Raw genomic sequence first — 21,607 nt, 5'->3', positions numbered from 1 at the left:
TAGGTTGTCTTCTCTCAAGATTTGGGGATGCGAGGCATATGTTAAGCGATTAATTTCGGACAAACTTCACCCCAAATCGGATAAATGTTTCTTTATGGGATATCCAAAAGAAACCAAAGGGTATTACTTCTACAATAAATCCGGAACAAAGTGTTTGTTGCTCGTGATGGTGTCTTTTTTGAGAAGCATCACCTTTCCAAAATGACAAGTGGGAGGAAAATAAAACTCGATAAAGTTCAAGAGGACAAGCAACAATGTCAACCTGACAAAAATTACAATCTATATGCTTTGGAAGCATCTAAAAAGATTGAACAGAATCAAACTGACAATGAAAATGCTTAACCGATTACTCTTCATAGGTCGCAACGACAAAGATCTCAACCAGATAGATACCTCAATATCGTCTTAACCGATGATCAGGACATCCTAGTCATGGATGTTGGTGAGCTAGCGACATACAAGCAAGCTATGATGAGCCCCAAATCTGCAAAATGGAAAGAGGCCATGAGATCCAAGATGGACTCCATGTTTGAAAATCAAGTCTGGGACTTGGTGAATTTTCCCGAGTGTTATACACCCATTGGTTGCAAATGAATCTTAAAAGTGAAGACAGATAAGGATGGAAATGTATCGATATAGAAAGCTAGACTGGTGGCAAAAGGTTATAGACAAATCCACGGGATTGATTATGATGAAAAGTTTTCACCAGTTGCTAACATCCGTCCAGATCATCCTAGCGATTTTTGCATATTATGATCATGAAATATGGCAGATGGATGTCAAAACCGCCTTCCTAAATGGAATATTGAAAGAAACTATGTATATGACATAGCCAGAAGTTTTTGTCGATCCAGGCAACGCTTTAAAGGTTTGCAAGCTGAAGAAGTCCATTTATGGACTGAAGCAAGTCAACAGAAGCTAGAATATGCGATTTGATGAAGCCATTAGCAAGTTTGGTTTTATCAAGAATCCAAATGAATCTTGTGTATACAAGAAGGTTAGTGGGAGTGATATTGCATTCCTAGTCTTGTATGTCGATGACATACTTCTCATTGGAAAAAACATAAAATTACGGGAGTCCGTAAAGGGCTGGTTAGGAAAGTGTTTTTCAATAAAGGACTTAGGAGAGGCACAGTACATATTGGGCATCAAGATCTACAGAGATAGATTTAAAAGGATGATTGGATTGAGCTAGAGTACTTACATTGATAAAGTACTGGCATGATTCAACATGGAGAATGCCAAAAGAGGGCATCTACCCATGTGCCATGGTATAACTCTGAGCAAGAAACAGTGTCTACTGACACCTGTTGAGCGAGAATGAATGAATCAGATCCCATATGGTCGCTAATTGGATCGATCATGTATGCATGATATATACAAGGCCAGATATATCGCATGCCCTGAGTGTAATGAGCCGATACCAATCAAACCCAGGAGAGGCGCATGGGACAACGACCAAGAAAATCCTAAAGTACCTGAAAAAGGAACAAGGATAAATTCCTGGTGTATGGAGGCCACAAAGAACTAGTTGTTGAAGGTTACACCGACGCTAGCTTCCAGATTGACAGAGATGACTTCAAGTCACAGTCAGGGTACATATTTTGCCTAAATGGAGGAGCATTTAGCTAGAAGAGTGCCAAGCAGAGCACCACTATAGACTCTACTATTGAATCCGAATACTTGGTTACTTCAGAAGCTTCTAAGGAAGCTGTTTGGATTCGCAAGTTTATCAGTGAAGTTGGTGTTGTACCCTCAATCAAGGGGCCGATAGACCTCTATTGTGATAACAATGGAGCTATCACTCAGGCCAGGGAGCCAAGAGAACACCAGAAGGTCAAGCATGTCCAGAGGCGATTTCACATGATAAGGGAATGGAAATCCAAAGGTGAAATCATAATTTGTTACATCGGCACGGATGATAATATAGCCGATGATTTGACTAAACCTTTTCCTCAAGTGAAACACAAAAAAAACGTTGAGGCAATGGGAATCAAGCATGTTGGAGATTAGCTTTGAAATTCCCTATACATGTGTTTTAATTAAACTGGTTGATTTGATGTAAGGCACTATATTGAAACCATTCATTAATGGAGTAATTAATTTTTGTGCAAAATTTTCATTCACTCCATTACTATTTAATTGTGGTTTAGAATTTAATAATGAGTCCATTCGATTTACGAAAAATTCGAAACAGGATATTAAGACCATGTCTTAGATAAAGAAAAACCTGTTAAGTGAACATTGAATATTTAAATCGAAAATTGTCCCTAATCGAGGTCATCTGATAGATGGACGATTGATGACCGCCATATATTAGTGTGTAGTATTATTTACAACACGGTTTCTTGTGCTGCAAGGATGTGACAGTCATAAATCATTTGCACGGGTACAGTTTGGAACTGTAATGGATAAAACCTATGAGAGTACTTTAAGAAATTTCAAAATGGTTATAACAACATTTCTCATTATGACTTTCGAAACCTGTTTCCTCCGACCATGAGTATTGTGAAGTTTTCTTGTTTGAGTCTAGACTCTTTGATGTTTCCTTACGTCTGCCGTAACTGGGGATCATAACAAGAACACTCAGGAGACTAAGTCCTCTTAGTAAGAGAAACATAAAATGCATGACTGAGATTGTCTCCCTATTAACAATAGGGAAAATGTTTTTGTTGTTTACAAGGCCGCACGAAGAGCGAGACTGTGAAAATGCATGGCCGTGCTCAGATGGATTTTAGAAATCATCTGCGTATTGACAGTTGAACTCAGAGATCGAGAAACACTTCTAAATGTAATAAGGATGACAATGAATCTTACCTTATAGTTCACGAAGAAACATTAACAGACACAGGAAATGGGCTATACACTATACGCACACTTGTGCTGGGAGATTGAAAGGAATAGTGTCCTTCCAACAAGTATCATTCTAATATAGGGTTTAGAATTATTACAAAGTTAATTCTTCAGTAAGATCAAGTGATCGAAATGCCTAGGTGGAGGCAGTTTCCGATCAGTAATATCAAGGTACAATTGATATTACAGCTTAATCTTAACTAAACCCTTCGGGTCGAACCCAATCGAGTCACTGATCCGAGACGATGAATTAATCTGAAAGGATTTAATGAGTTGATAGAGTTTTACGAATACAGACGTCGGATATCGAGCCTAGGGTGTCGAGGCCGAGCGTCGCAAAATCACAAGCAAGAAGTACGAACGTAGCCGTAGCACCACAATGATCTAACCATGTGGATGCTAGGAAAGTTCGAGCTAGCATGCACCTAGCATGGCTAAGCGCACCATCGCAGCCCATCGCACCACAAGCACAGCACCATCGTATGGCTAGGCCAGTGCGTGTGTGCGTGTGCTTGTGCCGTAGCCTATCGCATCATCACAGCAGCATGCCTGCGCACATGCGTGCCTTCGCATGGCACTGCATCGCAGCATGCATGGCTGGGTGCTAGGCACCATCGCAGGTCCCTCGCACAAGCACAGCACCATGGTAGGCCTTATGTGTGTGTGCGTATGCGTGGAAGGCATCGCAGCAACAAAAGCATGCGAGTGTGTACGAGGCTGGTGTGTTGTGCAAGGCTGGTGTGTAGTGCGAGGCAGGTGCGCATGGTGCGAGGCAGGTGCGTGTGCGAGAGGTGCAGCGGGGATGCATGTGGTGCGTGGGATGCTGGGACTAGCGCCAGCACGATGTGCTAGCTGCGCTAGGCATTAGCATAAAGCACCAGCACCGGCACAGCCGAACACCATCACGCACTGGCTAGTTGGGATGATGGGCAGCAAGGCAGTGCTAGCTGGCAGCCAGCCAGGCCTTCTTGACGATAAGCATATAAGATGTAGAATTAAGCTGTACGTGGTAATTTCAAACTTTGTTCTAAATGTATTTTGATTGGTTGTAAAGTAGTTGCTTAATTAATTAAGGATTATGGGCGAAGGATATGTTAAAACTATAAATATAGAGAGATGAAAGATAAATAGTTGATTTATCACATTGCATTTTACACAAGTAAATGAAGAGCCATTAAATATGCTTAGAGAAATAACAAACTGGACACAAATTTAGGAGCACTAACAAGTAGTGGGCTACACCACTATTCCTTAACAAATGTATCTAGATAAGAATATGCTAATTTGTTCATTGGACTAAGTAAACAACTATCTAGATACTACTACTAATAGGAACTAACTGTATTTACTTACTACTTTGAAGGACAAAATTTAACAGCTCCTATCCTAAACTATAGGAGCTACTTTGAATCAATCCAACAGGATATAATGTTAAAATTGTTGCTAGATGATTGTAGTTGCTTCTTTCCTATTTTATTTCAATTGATTTTATATTTATTTTTTATATTTCTTTGTTATCATTTCTTTGTTTTATCTGACTATCGTTTATTTTTTATCATTTCTTTGTTACCTGACTATATATTGGGCATATATTTTGAAATCTTAACGATTTATTTCCGTTGAAAAAATTGATGAAGCATTTAGAAATTCTCAATTTGGGAAGATGGTTGGATAAACTCTGTCTGATCCATATGACAAACCAAGGAGTCATCCTTTAGCTCTGTCCTAAAAAAAGTTTGCATTATGAAAATGGGAGCTTTTTAAGGCATGTTTCTCCCGTAAAGTTCTATGATACGCAGGCAAAGTTTCTTGTATATTTTCCGAACCATACAGGTTTCAATACACATCTAACTATTGCACCTTGATTACAATACTTCATGATTTTCTGTATAATAAACATGGTAGTCATACATACTTCTTAGTCAATAACAATTTTCCATATTACATTAACTCAGGTAATAGCTGTAACACCCTAGAAATTCCTTTTCTTTAAAATACTTGTTTTGCCCTTTTTAAAATACAAAATAGGAAAATCTAAGACATTATCGCCACCGTGAAAACGGCTAAGGCATTTATCAAAGACACACAGCGAAAGATTACATTTTAGAAACCATTTAAAACAAGTCAACTTTTAAAAAGTCAAACGAAAACCAAGCTAAGTCAAACAAAGTTAACCAACAACTTGGAACCATCGTAGGCCCTTAAAACCAAATAAATGTTAAAACCTCTGCGTTAGTCTCATGAGTATAATAAAATAAATAATATTCAAAGTACCTAAACACATCATATTCTTATAAGAAACTAAGCATAATTCGCTCTTCACTCATCTCCATCATGAAAATTCTTCATCACCTAAAAAACTCATCTCTACTTGTCCCCACTACTCGCCATTGGAAATGGGTCGTCGTAGGGCCAAGGTAAAGACAAGGCCAAACAAACATACAAACACACAATCAGCAACGTCGAGTACATAAGCGTAATAAAACACACTAACATGCTTTCATCCTATCAACACACAACTTACCGTGTTACACCTGTAAACAAGCATTCAAGACACTCACACTTAACTAGACAAATGCTAATGTTCATTTACATTTTGATTACCATCAAAAGAGTTTCCAACCAACTACCTGCCTCAATAAATTGAGGTAAACTACACCGGGAGCTAACCAGGTAAGCAAATGTCATATGAAATGACACTACAAGAAAACTTGTTTTTAGCAACAAGTTTTAGCAACAACTATATTATTTTCGTTGCGAAAAATACAAGTTGTTGCCAAATCCATTGTTGTTGCTAAATAATAGTTGCCATAAAAAAAAAATAAACTTCCCCACCCCTTAAAATAATTTTCCAGTAAAACCCAATTTTTTGCAACAAACAATTTAGTTGTTAAAATTAAATAAATAATTCGTAACTGTATATATTGTTGCAAAAAATATTTAAATATACAGATACAATAAAGTCGTTACAAAAACCCTTATACTAATAATTTTTTTTTCACTTCCCTCCCAAATCAGAACCCCAAATCCCCAATCCCTCACAATCCCCATTTCCCTCCCTCGCATTTTCAGAAACACATACCCCATTCCCTCACAAACCCGATTCCCTCAATAACCCTATTCCCGCACACTGGAGCTTCTGCCGCCTTCAGCACACCGGTGCTACCGCCTTCTGCACATACGCCTTTCAAATAACCCACGACAGGTTGTTTGTTTTTTTTTTTTTTCCTTTTTGTTTCTTTGAATTTCTTGTTCTTGTTTCTTGTTGCTTTCAATTTATGGGTTGTTCTTTGAATTTCTTGAGCTTTGTTGTAATAATCAGATTAATGTATGCGTATTTCGTCAGTTTGAAATGTTGGGTTGTGCAAAATTTAACCCTCTTGGCAGTGAAGGAACAATAATTCGTGTTTTTCTTGGGCTTTGTTCTAATTATCAGATTTATGTATGTGTATTTCATGATTTCGAAATGTTGGGTTGTATTTCATGACATAGATTAACCTTTTTCTTTGCCACTGAGGATTTACAATTAGATCTTGAGGGCTTGATTACTTGCGTGTTTTAGGGGTTTTTGTTTGTGTGTTTTTTTGGATTGGGAAATTACTTGCGGTTTTTTATTACTATTATTTTTTTAGTGCAATTCATGTGGAATTAGCTAGCAGTGGTTTTAGGGGGATAAAACGCCGTTTCTTGAATAAGGTGAGATTGCTTTTGATTTATATGGATAATTTATTAAAATTTAAGATTCTTCCAAAGTAATGCTAAGAAAAATTGATGGAGTTACTTAAAATTGAAGTTCTAGATGATAAGATTAAAGCAAAAGTAAGTTTATGGCCTATGATTTCACGGTGTAAGTGAGCCAAGTATGCAAGGCACACATGGCTCAAGCATGACCCTAAAGGAAGATAAGCACAAAGAGGAAGCCAACCAAGACACACAAACAGTCCAAGACTACACAGACAGCAGCACAGAAGGCAACCAAGACTGTCAGCCACCACTTGCTGACCAGCATACCTTGCAGCTCTTTCACAGAGCCAACTTGAGCATCCCAGGAGACACTAAGGGTAGTTTGGGAATCTCTATACATGGGCCTTGCTTTCATGGTCCAAGGAACCTCCTAACTATCATGGGAAGACTCCAAGAAACAGTACAGAAGGTTGGATGTTCAGAAGATTTGCTGCCAGATCAGACGCAGGTCCCTGCTGACCAGCATACCTTGCAGACATCTTCCAGAGCAAACCTGTGCCTCTTTGGGAACACAAAGAGTAGTTTTGGAATCTCTCTACTTGAACCTTGCTGTCATGAACCAAGGGACTTCCTAAATACCGCAGAAAGACTCCAAGAATCAGTGTGGACGGTAGGGTGGTCAGAAGATATTCTGTCAGACCAAACATAACCTGATTTTCTGTTTTAAAACGTGCACATGTTTGTCACGTGATACTTTTTAGCCGTTATTATTGTTTGGCTGCATAAAAATTAGTCTTACCTATTTTTAGAAGGTCTCATAGCTCTATAAATAAGAGGCCTAATCTCTTGTAAACGCAGATTTCAGATTTTTCAAAATAAAACAACATTTTTGTTTTTCTTTCAAACTTTGTTTGTTTGAGCCTCTAAGTGTTAGTCATACACTCATTCCTTTGAGTTGTTAGTCACACAACATCAAATTCTATCCTGCATTCCACAAGATAGTCAATCCTTGGGTTACATTATCTATTACACGAAGGTGGTGAGTGAAGCCATTGGAGGGTAATCAGTCAGCCGAAAAATCAAGATTTTGTTTCTTGAAGCTTATTTTTGTGTTGAGGAAGGGCAGTAGGAGACTCACAAACACTCAACTCAGACAGAGGATTGAAGAGTTTCTGAAATTTCTAGAATTTCAAGATTGGTGAGATTTTTCCAATTTTCGTTGATTACAGCCTTACGTAATCATAGTGTGAGTCTTTGGTGTATTTTTTGTTAAAAGAAAGATTGGTTTTAAAGAGATTAAACAACGTGTGTATTGCAAAATTGGGCATAGAGCAGATTTCTGTAATTGCTGTCAGAAATCAGTTTCTGTATTCTGTATGGCTGCTCTTTGTGCATTGCTGATTTCTTTGTTGTTTTTGTTAAATAATTACAGAAAATTTGTTTTACAGGGATTAAATACTTGGTTTTTTCTGTTGTGCAATACAGAACGTGTATATCAAGACCTTTTTTCAGAAAACCTTGTCTCATTCTGTTTTTCTTTGATTCTGTTTTGAAGTGTTGTGTGCATCAATTGTTGATTAAGTTGCTTTTGTTTCTGTTTTCTGTGACGATGGATGCTAGGATGAATAATGTAGAGGAAGCATTAAGACAGATCACACAGTCCTTAGCCAATGAAGGCTTGATGAACAATGACAGACCCAATAACCAACACAATCCCAACCTCACACCAGGAAACCATGAGGATAGGACAATTAGGATAGATATTTATGTAAGTAAACAACTCAACATTGAGCCGATGTATATGTAAAACTAACGTGCATAGATACATCCATTTGTCTAAACAAAAATTTTTTTGATGTATCTTCACGTCAATGATGCCATTTAGGAATTACCAATAATAGCAAGAACTTGATTGGCATCAACTTTTGTAATCATCATACAGGTCATAAGTGAGAGGAACTCTAAAAATCGGAATTCTGACAAGAGAACTAAGCATACGACTGGAAATTTATCATTTCCTGAATCAGAAGATGTATTGGTAAGACAAACCTATTTTATTATATTGTGTTTTAGTTACAATGGCATTAGCTCGTTGGCATTTTAGTCCAATTAGAAGTATTGCTGCTTATGTTGGATTTTTTTGTCATGGGTTCTGGTCTTTGGCATATGCTTCACGCTATGTTTGAGTTGGAATTGTGATGGTTTGATTGTGAATTTGATGCTAAATTCTAAATGCTTTCCCTATACACGTAATGCTTTTGTTAGTGAATATCATGCTAAATGCTTTGTTTATTATGTCTCAACAAAAAGTGTAGGGATGGTTTGATTGTGAATATCATGCTAATGCTTTCTCTATAAAGTACTCAATATTGGGGCTCATTTGATTCTTAATTACTAACAAAATTATTTGGTGTAGGCAAACATATCTTCGTTGGAAATTTTTTGTAGTCAATGACAATGTTGGTGATAGTTACAAGCATTTTTGATGCGCGATGTTTTGGGTTATGAAGTAGCTATATGTGCACTTGTAAATTTTTGGACTTTTTCAAAGTGCCTTTCACTTGTAAATTTTTGAATGAAAACTTGTATATGGTAGGAGAATTATTTTGGAAAATTGGTTATCCGTTACATGTATATGAATTACGTATATTTTTGACACACGATAATATTTGGGACGTGTGATATTTTGAGATACGAATTAATATATAATGATAATCGGTGATATTAGTTTAGTTGGTTATAAATTATTTATTATTTTTATATTCTAGTTTATATATAGATTGTAGGTTGTTTCGGAAGATAACAAAGTCGTTGCGAAAAATGTGTATGTTTTTTGCAACGGTAATAGTTGTTGCTAAAAACATTAATAACAAATTTTACTTAATTGTTTTCCCTACAGTAAAGTTGTTGCAAAAAATTCACTATCATGTATTGCAACAACTTGAATTGTTGTGAAAAACAGATATTTAACAACGAAAACAGTTGTAGCTAAAAATACAGAAAATTTGGCAACGAGCTTTTTTGTTGCTAAAAACTTTGGAAGGAATTGCAACGATACTTATTTTGCAACAATAGAACTCGTTGCAAAAAACAGATACCTTTTGCAACCAGCATAGTCGTTGCTAAAAGCTTTAGCTACGGCTGTACCCGCAACAATGAAATTTGTTGCAAAAATCATTTTTAGCAACGAAATCAGGTTTTTAGCAACAACTTTTTTTGTTGCTAAAAATAACTTGTAGTGACGTGCGTATAATAAATAATAAAAAGGAAAATATAGCGTCCTGTACACCCAGTAGAAGTCATGGTTAAATATAAAACCCCATAACTCCCCCCATATGTTCATACTCAAGGTATATACATTCCAAGAGTTTTGGTGCGTAATCTCTTTCAAATACAACACAACAAAACATTACAATTCATTCAAGCAATCAAACAACCCAATTTAATTCTTGAATATTTAGTGACCACTTAAATTAAGTGTGGAATCCTTTTTTATTTACCTCGATGTTAATTAACACCTTAAGTGCATAAAGGCACTGCAAATCCTATCCTTCGATGTTAAGAACTCCTTAAGTGCACATAGGCACCGCAATATAATTTTTTCCTGTGTACTAAGACACTTTAATAGCTCTTTCCTCATGCTTATAGCATCAATAAATATTACGTGAACCATCATAAAATTCCCTTTTTATGTTCCAAACCAAATTAAGCATTTAGTTTAATTAAACATACTCTCTAACATGCCAATAATAAAAGTGTGGTTCATATCCGACATGCCAATAGATATTTCACACATCACAAATCATTCACCAACATCAATCCAATTAACAAATTCCATCCAACACATATCATGATACTACTTGGAATTAATTAAACAAATCCTAGCATGCTTCTATACACTTAAACATTTCCAAGTACGCGAACGTACCTTGAATATGATCTCAAAATCGCCACGACTAAATAAAATCACGCACTTAGAAGTCTCCTACAAACCAAAATTATAAAGAAGTATTAATACCTCTTTCACACAAATTTCCAGCAATATATACACACTTTGAATCACGATAAACCCTCTAAAATAATCTGAAATTTTATTGAAAACCCTTATTTTTATTCCCAATTAATGGGTAATTAAAAATCCTTTTCAAGAAACCTAATTATAACCTTTATATAAAAATTCCAGCTTTATTGAACCACGAAAAAATTGTTGTAATTATGTTTAAACACATTAATTTCAATAGTTTAAATTACCCACAATCCAACTCCATCAATACTCATTAATTTAGAAAACTAGGTTTACAATTTGGGGCTCTTTAACTAAAAACTAAATCTGAAAATTTATAAATGAAACACTCATTATTAAACATCCTAAAATCATCACAAAACCCAAAAACAATAATTAGATTTAAGGTAGATTTAATTAAAACAAAAAGAATAATATTAATTTTTTTTAAAAGAACTACCACTGGCGCACGCAACCACTTAGGCTGTTATCGTCGCGCCTCCTGGTGGCTGCTACCGCCGGCGAAGGTTGGTGGTGGTGGTCGGCCGATGTGCGGTTGTGTGGTGATTAAAACATTAAAATAATTAAAATTATGGGGAAGGGAAAATTAAGGAGAAAAGAAAATAAGAGGAGAAAGAGAGAGTTTACTATTAGGTGCACTTCACCTTACGCTTATGATGGGTATTTATATCCCCTCTAAAAATCCCTCCTACTTAAAATTCTTTTACTACCCTTAATAATCTCTTTCCTGCTCAAACTTATATTTTGACTTTCCTTAATACATTGACTTTAAAAATTATCTTTCGATAAAATAATATGCCCCAATATTTTCAAATAATGAAATACTAATATTTTCAATATTTTTAAATAATTAAAAATATACTTTTAATTAAAATCATTCTTTTTAAGTTAATGAAAACCCTAAATAATTCATTTCGAATTATTTAAGTATTTTAAGAAATACTTATTTAAATTAAAATTTGTATAAAAATACGGGGTATTACAATAGCTGTTATGCACTATACATCTAGTTGGGTTTATTTTAAAGTAAAAAATTTACAGTAAAATATATTTAAAATATCATTTTTCTTTCTTAAATACCATTCAAGTATTTAAAATACCAATTATGGGAGAGAAGACACTCACAATCACAAGAAATTATGGTAGAGAAGTTAGGAGAAAATGAATGTAAGGAAGAAAGTGGGGGATGATGCTAGGCAAGGGTCAGAAGACTAGCACTTAGAGATTATTATATAAAGTAAGAGATTATATTATGAAATATGCAAAGCCATCAGAGAGCAGTGGTAGAGTGAGTGTGGGCAAAGGCACAGAGGTTAGATGGGAACCAACTTTATGAAATTTGTAAAACGATTGAACACCAAGTGAGAAGTTCTAAAGTTGGCAAGGAGATTGGTAAGGGAAGGGAATGCAATGTAGAGAGAGTGGACTTGATGCAAAAAGAGAAAGAAGAGATTATATTAGTGTATAAGACGAATATATAAGCAATTACTTTAAAATTCACATTCATCTTGATAAAAGAAAAATGAGAAGGAAAGAGGGAAGGGGAAATAGGAGAACAAATTAGACGAGATTTTACCATAAATTTTGAAGAATAAAGGAGAGAAGAATCGAAGAAACGAGTGAGGGAAAGATGATTCAAGGAAGAGACTAGCAACTAAGAGATGGAGAGTATTTTAAAGACCATTCTTAGTTAGTAATTGAGTTTGGGATAAAAAGAAAAGCCTTTTTCAAATTTATATTCCATATTAGGAGTGAGAGAGGTAGAAGGGGTCTAAGGACTAGACTTATTAATATTTAGACCATAATACTCTAAATTAGTTAGATCATAAAAGACAAGTTAAAGGAAGAGAGAGGGGATATAAGAGGGGTTAGGGGAATGTGAGAGAGAGAGAGAGAGAGAAAAAGATAGGAAAATGTATGTTTACCTCTCTGATATGCATGTCACTCTCGCTGAACATCCCCTTAAATTTACACTGACAATTATGAGGCTGGAAAAATCCCTAAAGTTCATTTTTCTCTAATTTTGGTGGTCATTCATGAATTTTACTCAAAATAAATATTATACAAAAATATTTGACTTAGCTAATATATAGTGAAATTAAATAAAATATTGAAAACATACAGTATGTTTGATGTTTTTTTAACTAACTTAGTTGTGTTAACTACTTTGTTATACACTGAGCTCATTATTATAATACATACTAAAGAAATTACAACAATGAAAACTCTCTTTCTCTCTCTATCTCTCTCTCTCGGTTAAGAAAATTCTTGGAATTTATCGTTTATCGGATAAAATACAACTAAGATGTTGATTATTAGTTGATTTTTTAGCTTGGAATACTGGACATTTTTAGAGATTTAATTAGAAGGCTCGCTAAATTACTAAATTTAGTGGTGTTGATAGTACGTTCAACAAAACAAATTAAAATTTGTGCACCTTGCTTTACTTCCCTATTATAATACAAGGGTCTCTTCTTGCTTTTGATCTTCATTCTTCGATCTTTGCTTATAGGGTTTTTTTTTCTAACTTTAATTTTTCATCGGAAATGATATTTTTTACCGTTTTTCCTTCTTAAGAGGTTCTTTTTTATGCTGGGTGTGTGTTTAAAAATATTTTCTTCTTAATTTAATTCATTTGGTTGTAGAGTATTGCCAATCCAATACCTCTATTAAGGAATGGTCTCAATGTGCAACATATCCTCAAGCACACCATGAAATTGGCTAAGAAGGCTAGCCATTTAGATCTAATTGAGTTGATGCAAGTCACTTCCATGAGATAATGCCTTAAAATATCACATCAAAGAGTTTGAGATGACCTTTATTGATAAGCTTACACTTTGTTCAATTGAAGCAAAAAGACACATTAATCAAAGCACAATTTTTATATATCAAACACATTGATCGAGCAAAGACACTCATTCCTTTTTCTTGGATGTAAGAGTTTGTTTTTTAAGTATGATGTTTATTGTAAGAATTTGGAAGCTTTGAGCCTTCAAAAGTCCAATACGGTATATGAATGTATACAAGATGAAAATATACGTCTTTATCTAAAGAAGTTAAGGAAAGCATATTTATGTAAATTGTAATTACAATACTATATAGGTACATCAAATATGTTAAAAAATAGTGAGACAAATGAAATTACATTGTTTTATGGCGTTATCCAAAAGCTCGTGTTATTATGAAATAAGTGACATGCCTTAGTCTCTTATGAGTATTAAACATTACTAATAAATTTCTTAATCTTTGAACTCCCTACGATTCTACATGTTTTTCCCAATTAAATATCGCTAATCAATAATGATGATAGATATACTTGGTGAATATTAAATCAACAACAAAAACAATTTATAATTAATTACATCTAATTAAGCTAATAATAATTACATTAACAAAAATAACATTGGATTATCGCGCGATAGAACTACTAGTATTATTAAAACACAATGGGACAGCATGTTGTCGCCGCTTCACCACTCTCTCGATATGATTTGGCACCATATCAACGCTATGTGTGACTCTTACGTGTCATCATTCTAAAACTCTTTATATGTGTAGCTTTCGTACCTAATTTTTCGATAGAATTATCTTCTAAGTAATTGCACAATAAACTACAATTTAATTTGTAAGAAATTAATCACATATATACTAATAATTGTTGATTCCTTGGATGCTAATTTTCTTGATTCAATACAAGTCAAACAATTAAACAGAGTAATATTTACAAGTATACAATTACATTATCTCTCATTCTATTCCCACAATTTTTTTTCCATTCTTTAATTTTTTTTAATAAATGTAAGGTAATGTTTCAAAATGTTATTTAAATTTACGGTAACTTTTTTATTTTGTATTTAAATAGAATCTTTGGCATTGCCCGGGCCACAAAATAGTTTAGTACACTAAAAATGATTTTAAATATATAGTACATAAGAAAAATTAAATAATCATATTTTTGTGATTTATTTAATCTTTTTTTAAATAATTATAAACAATGAGTTAAACCTATATGAATATACAAAAATCAAGTTCATTTTTAATGTACTAAATTTTAATTTTTTTTTTGCTTTTCAAATTTTTCGGTGTTAATTTTTTTTATACTAGATATTCATTTTAATTTATTGTGTTGATATATTTTTATCAAATGTTCATTTTATTAGGTATGATCTGGTTGTTCAATGATTGTATCATAATGTTCATTTTAATTACACTAAATTTTTCAGTCTCTATTACGTGTTCACTGTTTATTATTAAATGTTCGTTTTTGTATGTATTAATTTTTTATTACTAGATGATCATTTTTTCGTGTTCATAACTTTTTCTTACTAAATGGTCATTATTAGGCCATGGTCCAACAATTCTATCATTCCCTTCGTATTTAATTACTTTCTCCAATTTTTTATGTACCCTTATTTCATTACTTGCTCTATTTTCTTTTTTTCAAAACTCTTAACAGTATTTACTAATTCCCTCACCACTATTGGTCCCATCATACCATATTTTAATATTTTTAATATTCTTTCTCCTCCCTACAAATACTGGCTTTTTGCTTTTTTAGATTTTTTTTTTAATTCTTCAACTAACAGCAGTTCCATCATATTTTATTACTTTTTACTATTTCACCTAAAACTTCTCGCATAGAGAAATGGAGCAAGTAATAAAATTTAGAGGAAGTATATGTTTATCATATTTATATTTAGGAAATTTTGATTTTTAACGTCACAAAAAGACCAAAAATGTTTTTAACACTACAAAAAAAATATATTTTTATTTTTACAACTGATATGTTCACTTTATATAGAGATTTACCCTCGTCCCTTGTCATATTTAGGAGTATTATTGGCTCTCTAGAGCCACTTTTATTACTAATATCGTTTTCTAGTGTTTTCGTAGTTGTGGTATTGTTTTATAGGAAATTGCGGATTTGGAGCATTTTCCCGGACTTATTTGAGCCACTACGAGCATTGGAGTAGGAACGCATTATTATGACCACATTCCGAAGCCCAAGGCCGTGTTGGAACAATCAAATCGGTGATTAAGGGCTCGGTGAAGAAGAAGAGTTCGAGGCAATGGACCATGTTTCAAGACCTAAGAGGAATTCGGATTGGGCTAAGAAAATAGCCTAATTGAGAAGTCCATGCTTGCCTGAGAGCTCGCCCGACCAGGTAAGCCCTCGTCCTGAGGCACACTCAGCCGAGCGAGGCATATAGAAGAAGTGGCCCTTGCCCTATCTCGTCTAAGAGAACGCAAGTTCTTTAGGACAGTTTCGCATTTCTGTTTGTTTTGTTCTGTGTTTATGCCCTAGAGTTCTAGATCAGGTTACATTCCGTTTGATCCTAAAATCGAACGTTCTTTTCATAGACAGAAGAACCTTTCTAGACAGGTACTAGCTACTCCCAAGGATAATACACCTTTGGAACCCTCATCTGACTCTAGTGACACAGAAGTTTCTTCAACACCAGAATCAGTGATGGCTCAACCACATTGCAAGCTGAGCGATTATTCGCAGTCGTCCCTGGCAAATTTTGCACACCTTGCTCCTACACCAAATCTCGAGGGAGCACAATTCGAGATTAAACCCCAGTTTATTACTATGATCGAAAGGACGCAATTCAGCGGAGCTAAGGGGGAAGATCCAAATCTTGACATCTTAGATTTTTGCCAATATTGCAACACTACCAAACAAGCTGGGGTCACAAAGGACCAAATTAGGGAGATTCTTTTTCCCTTCTTTTTATGTGGTAAAGCTAAATTGTGCTACAATGGATTGAACAGAGCTGCACTTGGTATTACTAAATGGGAACACTTGTTTGAATTTTTATAATAAATACTACCCTGTAGAGAGGACAACTTTGTTAAGGAGTTCGATCCAAAATTTTTCCCAAGAAGTAGATGAATCTTTATACGAAGCTTGGGAGAGATTTAAGGATTGCAGCGAGAATGCCCCTATCATGGGCCAGCACAATGGCAGATAATGCAAGCGTTCTACAACGGGCTTGGATATAATTCAAGAATGATTTTGGACTCTGCAGCTAACAGAAGGTTTATGAATTTGGATGTGAATATAGCAAGCAATGTTGTTGAAGAGATGGCTATTCATAATTCCCAATATGGGAATCCCAGAGGATTTGCAAATAAGGGAAAACACCAAGTCGATTCTATATCCTTTTTGTAAGCACAATTAAATGCTATTAGCTAGATACTAGACAATATTAATAATTCTAATTTATCTTCCGTTGTTAATGTTTCTGCTATTGGTACTAACTTTACAATAATTTGTGAAAATTGTTGTCTTTTAGGTCATTGGGCGCAGGAATGTATCAGTTCGCTTGAGAAGATTAATGCTCTTTAGACTTATAAGCAAACTAGTCCATACACTAATGCCTACAATGCAGGGTTGAAGAATAACAAAAGTATGTCGTACAATGGTAAGAATGTGCTTAAACCCCCACCATAGGTACAACAACCACAGCACAGGTACTACCAACCTCCACATCAGAGACCACAACAAGCTGTTACTCCTTCTGACTCTGGCTTATCAGAAATCAAAACAATGTTAGTTAATATGTAAAAACAGATGCAAATAAGAAATGCGAAAACTGACCCGATCCTAGCACATAATAAGATCATGGATAATCAAATTACGCAATTTTCCTCTTCTCTACAAACTTGCCAGCAGGGAGCCCTACCATCGCGGCCAGTGCAACCTACAGATCACGTGAATGCAATTACTCTGAGAAGTGGTTCAAAATACGATGGGACTTCTTTGCCCAAAGATCATGAACCTATCATTACAAAAATTGCTAACCCCGATTTCATTAGACCGAATATTGTTGTTACTAGCCCTGCAGGTCCCTACAGTAAAACTAACATTTATGATGACACATTGCAGGGTACAAATCGAAATTAAGAAAGTTACAACTCAAGGCAAGGGTGGAGATGTGTGAAACCAATTATCAAACTTCCATTCCCAAATAAACATCTTAAGAGTAAGTTAGATAAGCAGTTTAGTAAGTTTCTGGAGGTTGTCAAGATTTTGCAGGTAACACTTACTTTCACAAAATTAATTACTCAATTCCTGCATATTCTAAATTATGAAAGAAATCTTGACCAAAAAGAGATCTATTAGTGAGGTAGAGACAGTTGATTTTACTGAAGAATGTAGTGCTATATTACAGAATAAATCTCCACCTAAACTAAAAAATCCGAGTAGCTTTTCTATTCCTTGTCACATTGGTAATCTGATTATTAATAAAGCTACCAATATTACTCTACAAATGGCCGATCGTTCCGTTAAATACCCTTTAGGTGTTTTAGAGGATGTTCCTGTTAGGGTAGGTAAATTTTATATGCCTGTTGACTTTGTTATTCTTGATATGAAGGAAGATTTGCAAATTTCGATTATTTTGGGTACACCATTCCTTCATACTGCAGGGGCAATAATAGATGTGAAAAGTGACAAACTTACATTATGTGTAGGGGATGACAATATTACTTTTAAATTAAATAATTTCCCTAAAAGCCCCATGTTAGAGGAAAAGTGCTTTAGTATTGGTGTGGTTGATGTAAATAATATTTCTAATAAGCCCCAAGCTCTCGTTAGAGACCCCTTGGAGCCTGTGTCTCTTGTTGCATCTTCCACAGGAAAAACTGTGTAGGGCTTGGGTTTGAAGATGAACAGATGGAGAAAAATGAGCAAGTTGCAAAAATCAAGCCCGAAGTGAAAATCCCACCCGATCGGGCGGCATTTTCCCAATCAAATAAAAATATGAAGAAATTGAAGACCAAGAAATGACATGATAAGATGATCCTTTCGAGAGAATTCAAAGAGGGTGATAAGGTGAATGGCTAAAGAATGAAATTATACCATGAAGGAGATTTGAGTGGTGTAGTTGAGTTACTTCACCTAAACGATTCCATCTCATTTTGATCGACATATGGTAAGAGGGTTGTGCGGGACCTAGATAAAAAAGCGTTTTGCGGGAGGCAACCCGTATTTTTCTTGCTTTTTAGTATAATTTTTCCCTTATTTTTGTTTTTCTTGAGAAGAAGAGAGAGGGAACTTAATGTGTTTTAGAGTATTTTGTACAAGTTGGAGAAAAAGAGTTAGCCAAATTTTGAAGAAAAGCAGAAAAGAAAATTGGAATCATAGTGCTGTAGCAAGTCGGACCGAGCGCGAGAGGAACTCTGTTTACGAGCAAAATTCAACCAACCAGGCGAGAAGCTGCCCGACCAGGTTAGAGAATAAAAACGAAAAAGTGTCAAAATTCACCCGACTGGGCGAGAACCCGCCTGACTAGGGTCGAGCCTAGTGATTTTAATTTCGCTGGACCCAAAATTAAAAAATTTTACATACTTTTACTCCTCTCTTCATACTCTACATTATTATACCAATTTGGTTACGTTTTGAACATAATTTTTTTGAAGACCCACATACAACATGACGACAAAGAGGGCAAGTCAAAGTGGACGCGGTTCGGACTCAAGTGGGCCGATTGACCCGACTCTACAACTACCTTAATGGCCAATGATCAAGGCTTCTATTGGTTAAGGTTATCTGGTCAAACCACAGAGTCGAGGAAGCTTGCTGCTTGGGAAAAGGACACATACATGAGAGAGCGATACATTAACCTTTTTCGTAAGATCTAGTTTCGGGACGAAACTATCTTAAGGTAGGAAGAGTTGTAACAGACTCGAAATTCCAAATCTTAATAATTTATGATTCATTCTTAATTCATTTAATTTAATTTCTAATTCTTGATTATTAAACTCCAACTTTATCTAATCCTTAAAATTTTATATTTCAACTATTCATATTTTTATTTCTTGATTAAATTTCATGTTTAATTCCCGATTCGATTTTCAAGTTCTTAACTTATTTAATTCCTTTGAATTCCCGATACTTGTCCGATTTCTTAAACTAATCTGAATATGAAACTTTAAATTTTTTTTATGATTTTTGAATATGATTCTTTTTATGAGCCCAAAAGTTTTGATTATTACTTTAATTATATTACGAAATTTCAAAATCGTTAATTAGTTTACAGTTTACTAAAACTTTAAATTTAAAATTCTTATTTCTTAAATAATTTCGTTAACAACTATTTTGATGACTTTAACACTTTTATTAAACTATTCTAAATTATTATATTTTTAATAATAAATTTAAATAAGTTTTTAAGCTAGTTTAATACCAAAACTAATTTTTAAATACTTAAACTTATTTGGTCAAAACCTACCATAATATTTTAAAATAGTATACTTACTATATGGACTTAGATTTGGAGCATGCTTTTTTTTTTTTTTTTTTTTTTTTTTTTATGTTTCATCCAAATTCTTTAAGATTTTTCCCTTAAATACCTTCCATATATACTAGCTTTTACCTAAGGGTTCTACATTGGAAATTTGAAGTAAAACTCATCCATTTCCCACTCTTCTACGTATACATCTACAATTTCATGGCCCATAATTTTTCTTCCATTTTCCTCCTAAATTCACTTTATAATTTCAAGTACTAAATTCCCAATTTTTTTTTATATAGTTAATGAAATTCAAGAAGAAGGAGTATAAATAATTATTTTCCTAGCATTTTTGGGTTGGATAATTATTTTTGGTACCTAGAAGATCATCATTTTAGAGTTGGATAATTATTTTGGGAGCTTAGAATAACATCACGTTTGGAGCATGTAACTTGGAGTATTTAATTAGCTTGGAGGATCATATTTGCTTATTAGTACTTAGTACTACTACTCCTTGGTGTTAGTATGGTATAACTTCTTACCCTACTCTTTATGTGGAATTTTTACATTATATGCAAAGTATCAAATATGATGAGTATCTTTAAGTGAGATGTTAGTTTAATGAATTTATATTTAAGATTATTTAAGTATGTTTATGCTAAAAGTATTTTTAGTATTTTAATTAGTAATATTTGAACATGTTTAGAAAGTTGGTGAAAAATATCATATTCTAGTCATCATCATCATCATCATCCGACCCAGTATATCCCGCACATAGAAAAAACTATGGATAGGGTCTGGGGAGGGAAAGACGGTGGCAACTCATACCCATAGAGGAGAGCGCGGCCAAAGGAGTCCCTCGGCTTGAGGAAGATACGATGACGTAGGTACAAGGGGAAAAAAACTAATAAACTAATAAACTAACAAAAGGGGATAAACAAATAATAAAACTAATAAACTAATAACGAAGTGAAAGGAGCAGGATGGCAAAAGTCAACGAGGACATCAATAATCTAAAACCTGGATATGACGCCTCCAGCTACCCCTATCCCTTGTCAGGCCTTCGGAGAGGTTGTGCTCTCGCAAGTCAAGTTTTATCTGCTTATCCCAAATTCTCCTGGGTCTTCCTTGGCTACTCTTACCCTCCACTATAATGCTTTCTACTCTCCTCACAGGGGCGGCGAGAGTCTTTCTCTGCACATGTCCAAACCATCTTAATCTATTTTCGCAAATTTTTCCAGAAATAGGGGGCTACTCCTAGTTTGTCTTTAAACTCTTGGTTCCTAATTCAGTCCATCAACGTGTGCCCACACATCCACCTTAGCATACGCATTTATATAACTTCCATCTTGTGTTCAAAAATCTTCTTAACAGGCCAGCATTCGGTCCCATGTAGAAGAGCAGGCCTAATAGTCGTCCGGTAGAATTTTCCTTTTAGCCTGCTTGGGTATTTCCTATCACATAGCACCGCGGTGGCTGCACGCCACTTGATCCAACCCACTTGTATGCAATGGTTTACATCTCCGTCAATCTCTCCATCCCTTTGAATGATCGATCCCAAATATTTGTACTTGGTCATACATTTAACAACTGCTTCTGCAATGGGAACCTCTGGTTCACCTACTGGTGCTATCCCACTAAAGTCACATCGCAGATACTCCGTCTTTGTACGACTAATGCGCAACTCTTTACCTTCTAAAGCTTCCCTCTACTCATCCAATTTATTACTAACCTCCTCTCTAGTTTCTGTTAACAGCACTATGTCGTCCACGAAAAGCATGCACCACGGTACTATCTCCCAAATAGA

At 34.8% G+C, this 21,607-nt stretch overlaps 1 protein-coding gene across 1 annotated transcript; it reads left to right on the top strand.

Annotated features, from left to right (window-relative positions):
* Positions 1-17,655: 17,655 nt before the first annotated feature.
* On the top strand, positions 17,656-18,219 carry LOC130824979 (uncharacterized). Its single transcript, XM_057690004.1, has one exon. It carries the CDS (start codon positions 17,656-17,658, stop codon positions 18,217-18,219), a length of 564 nt encoding a protein of 187 aa, XP_057545987.1.
* Positions 18,220-21,607: the final 3,388 nt, after the last annotated feature.

This window comes from Amaranthus tricolor, chromosome 10, assembly GCF_026212465.1.
Source record: "Amaranthus tricolor cultivar Red isolate AtriRed21 chromosome 10, ASM2621246v1, whole genome shotgun sequence".
NCBI classification, from domain to species: domain Eukaryota; kingdom Viridiplantae; phylum Streptophyta; class Magnoliopsida; order Caryophyllales; family Amaranthaceae; genus Amaranthus; species Amaranthus tricolor.
The sequence above is the reverse complement of the archived record's forward strand: the minus strand, read 5'-3'. Positions and strand labels throughout refer to the sequence as shown.

Excerpts from the sequence above, each read along its gene's own strand:
- LOC130824979 (XM_057690004.1), top strand. The coding sequence starts at position 17,656 with ATGAAAGAAATCTTGACCAAAAAGAGATCTATTAGTGAGGTAGAGACA.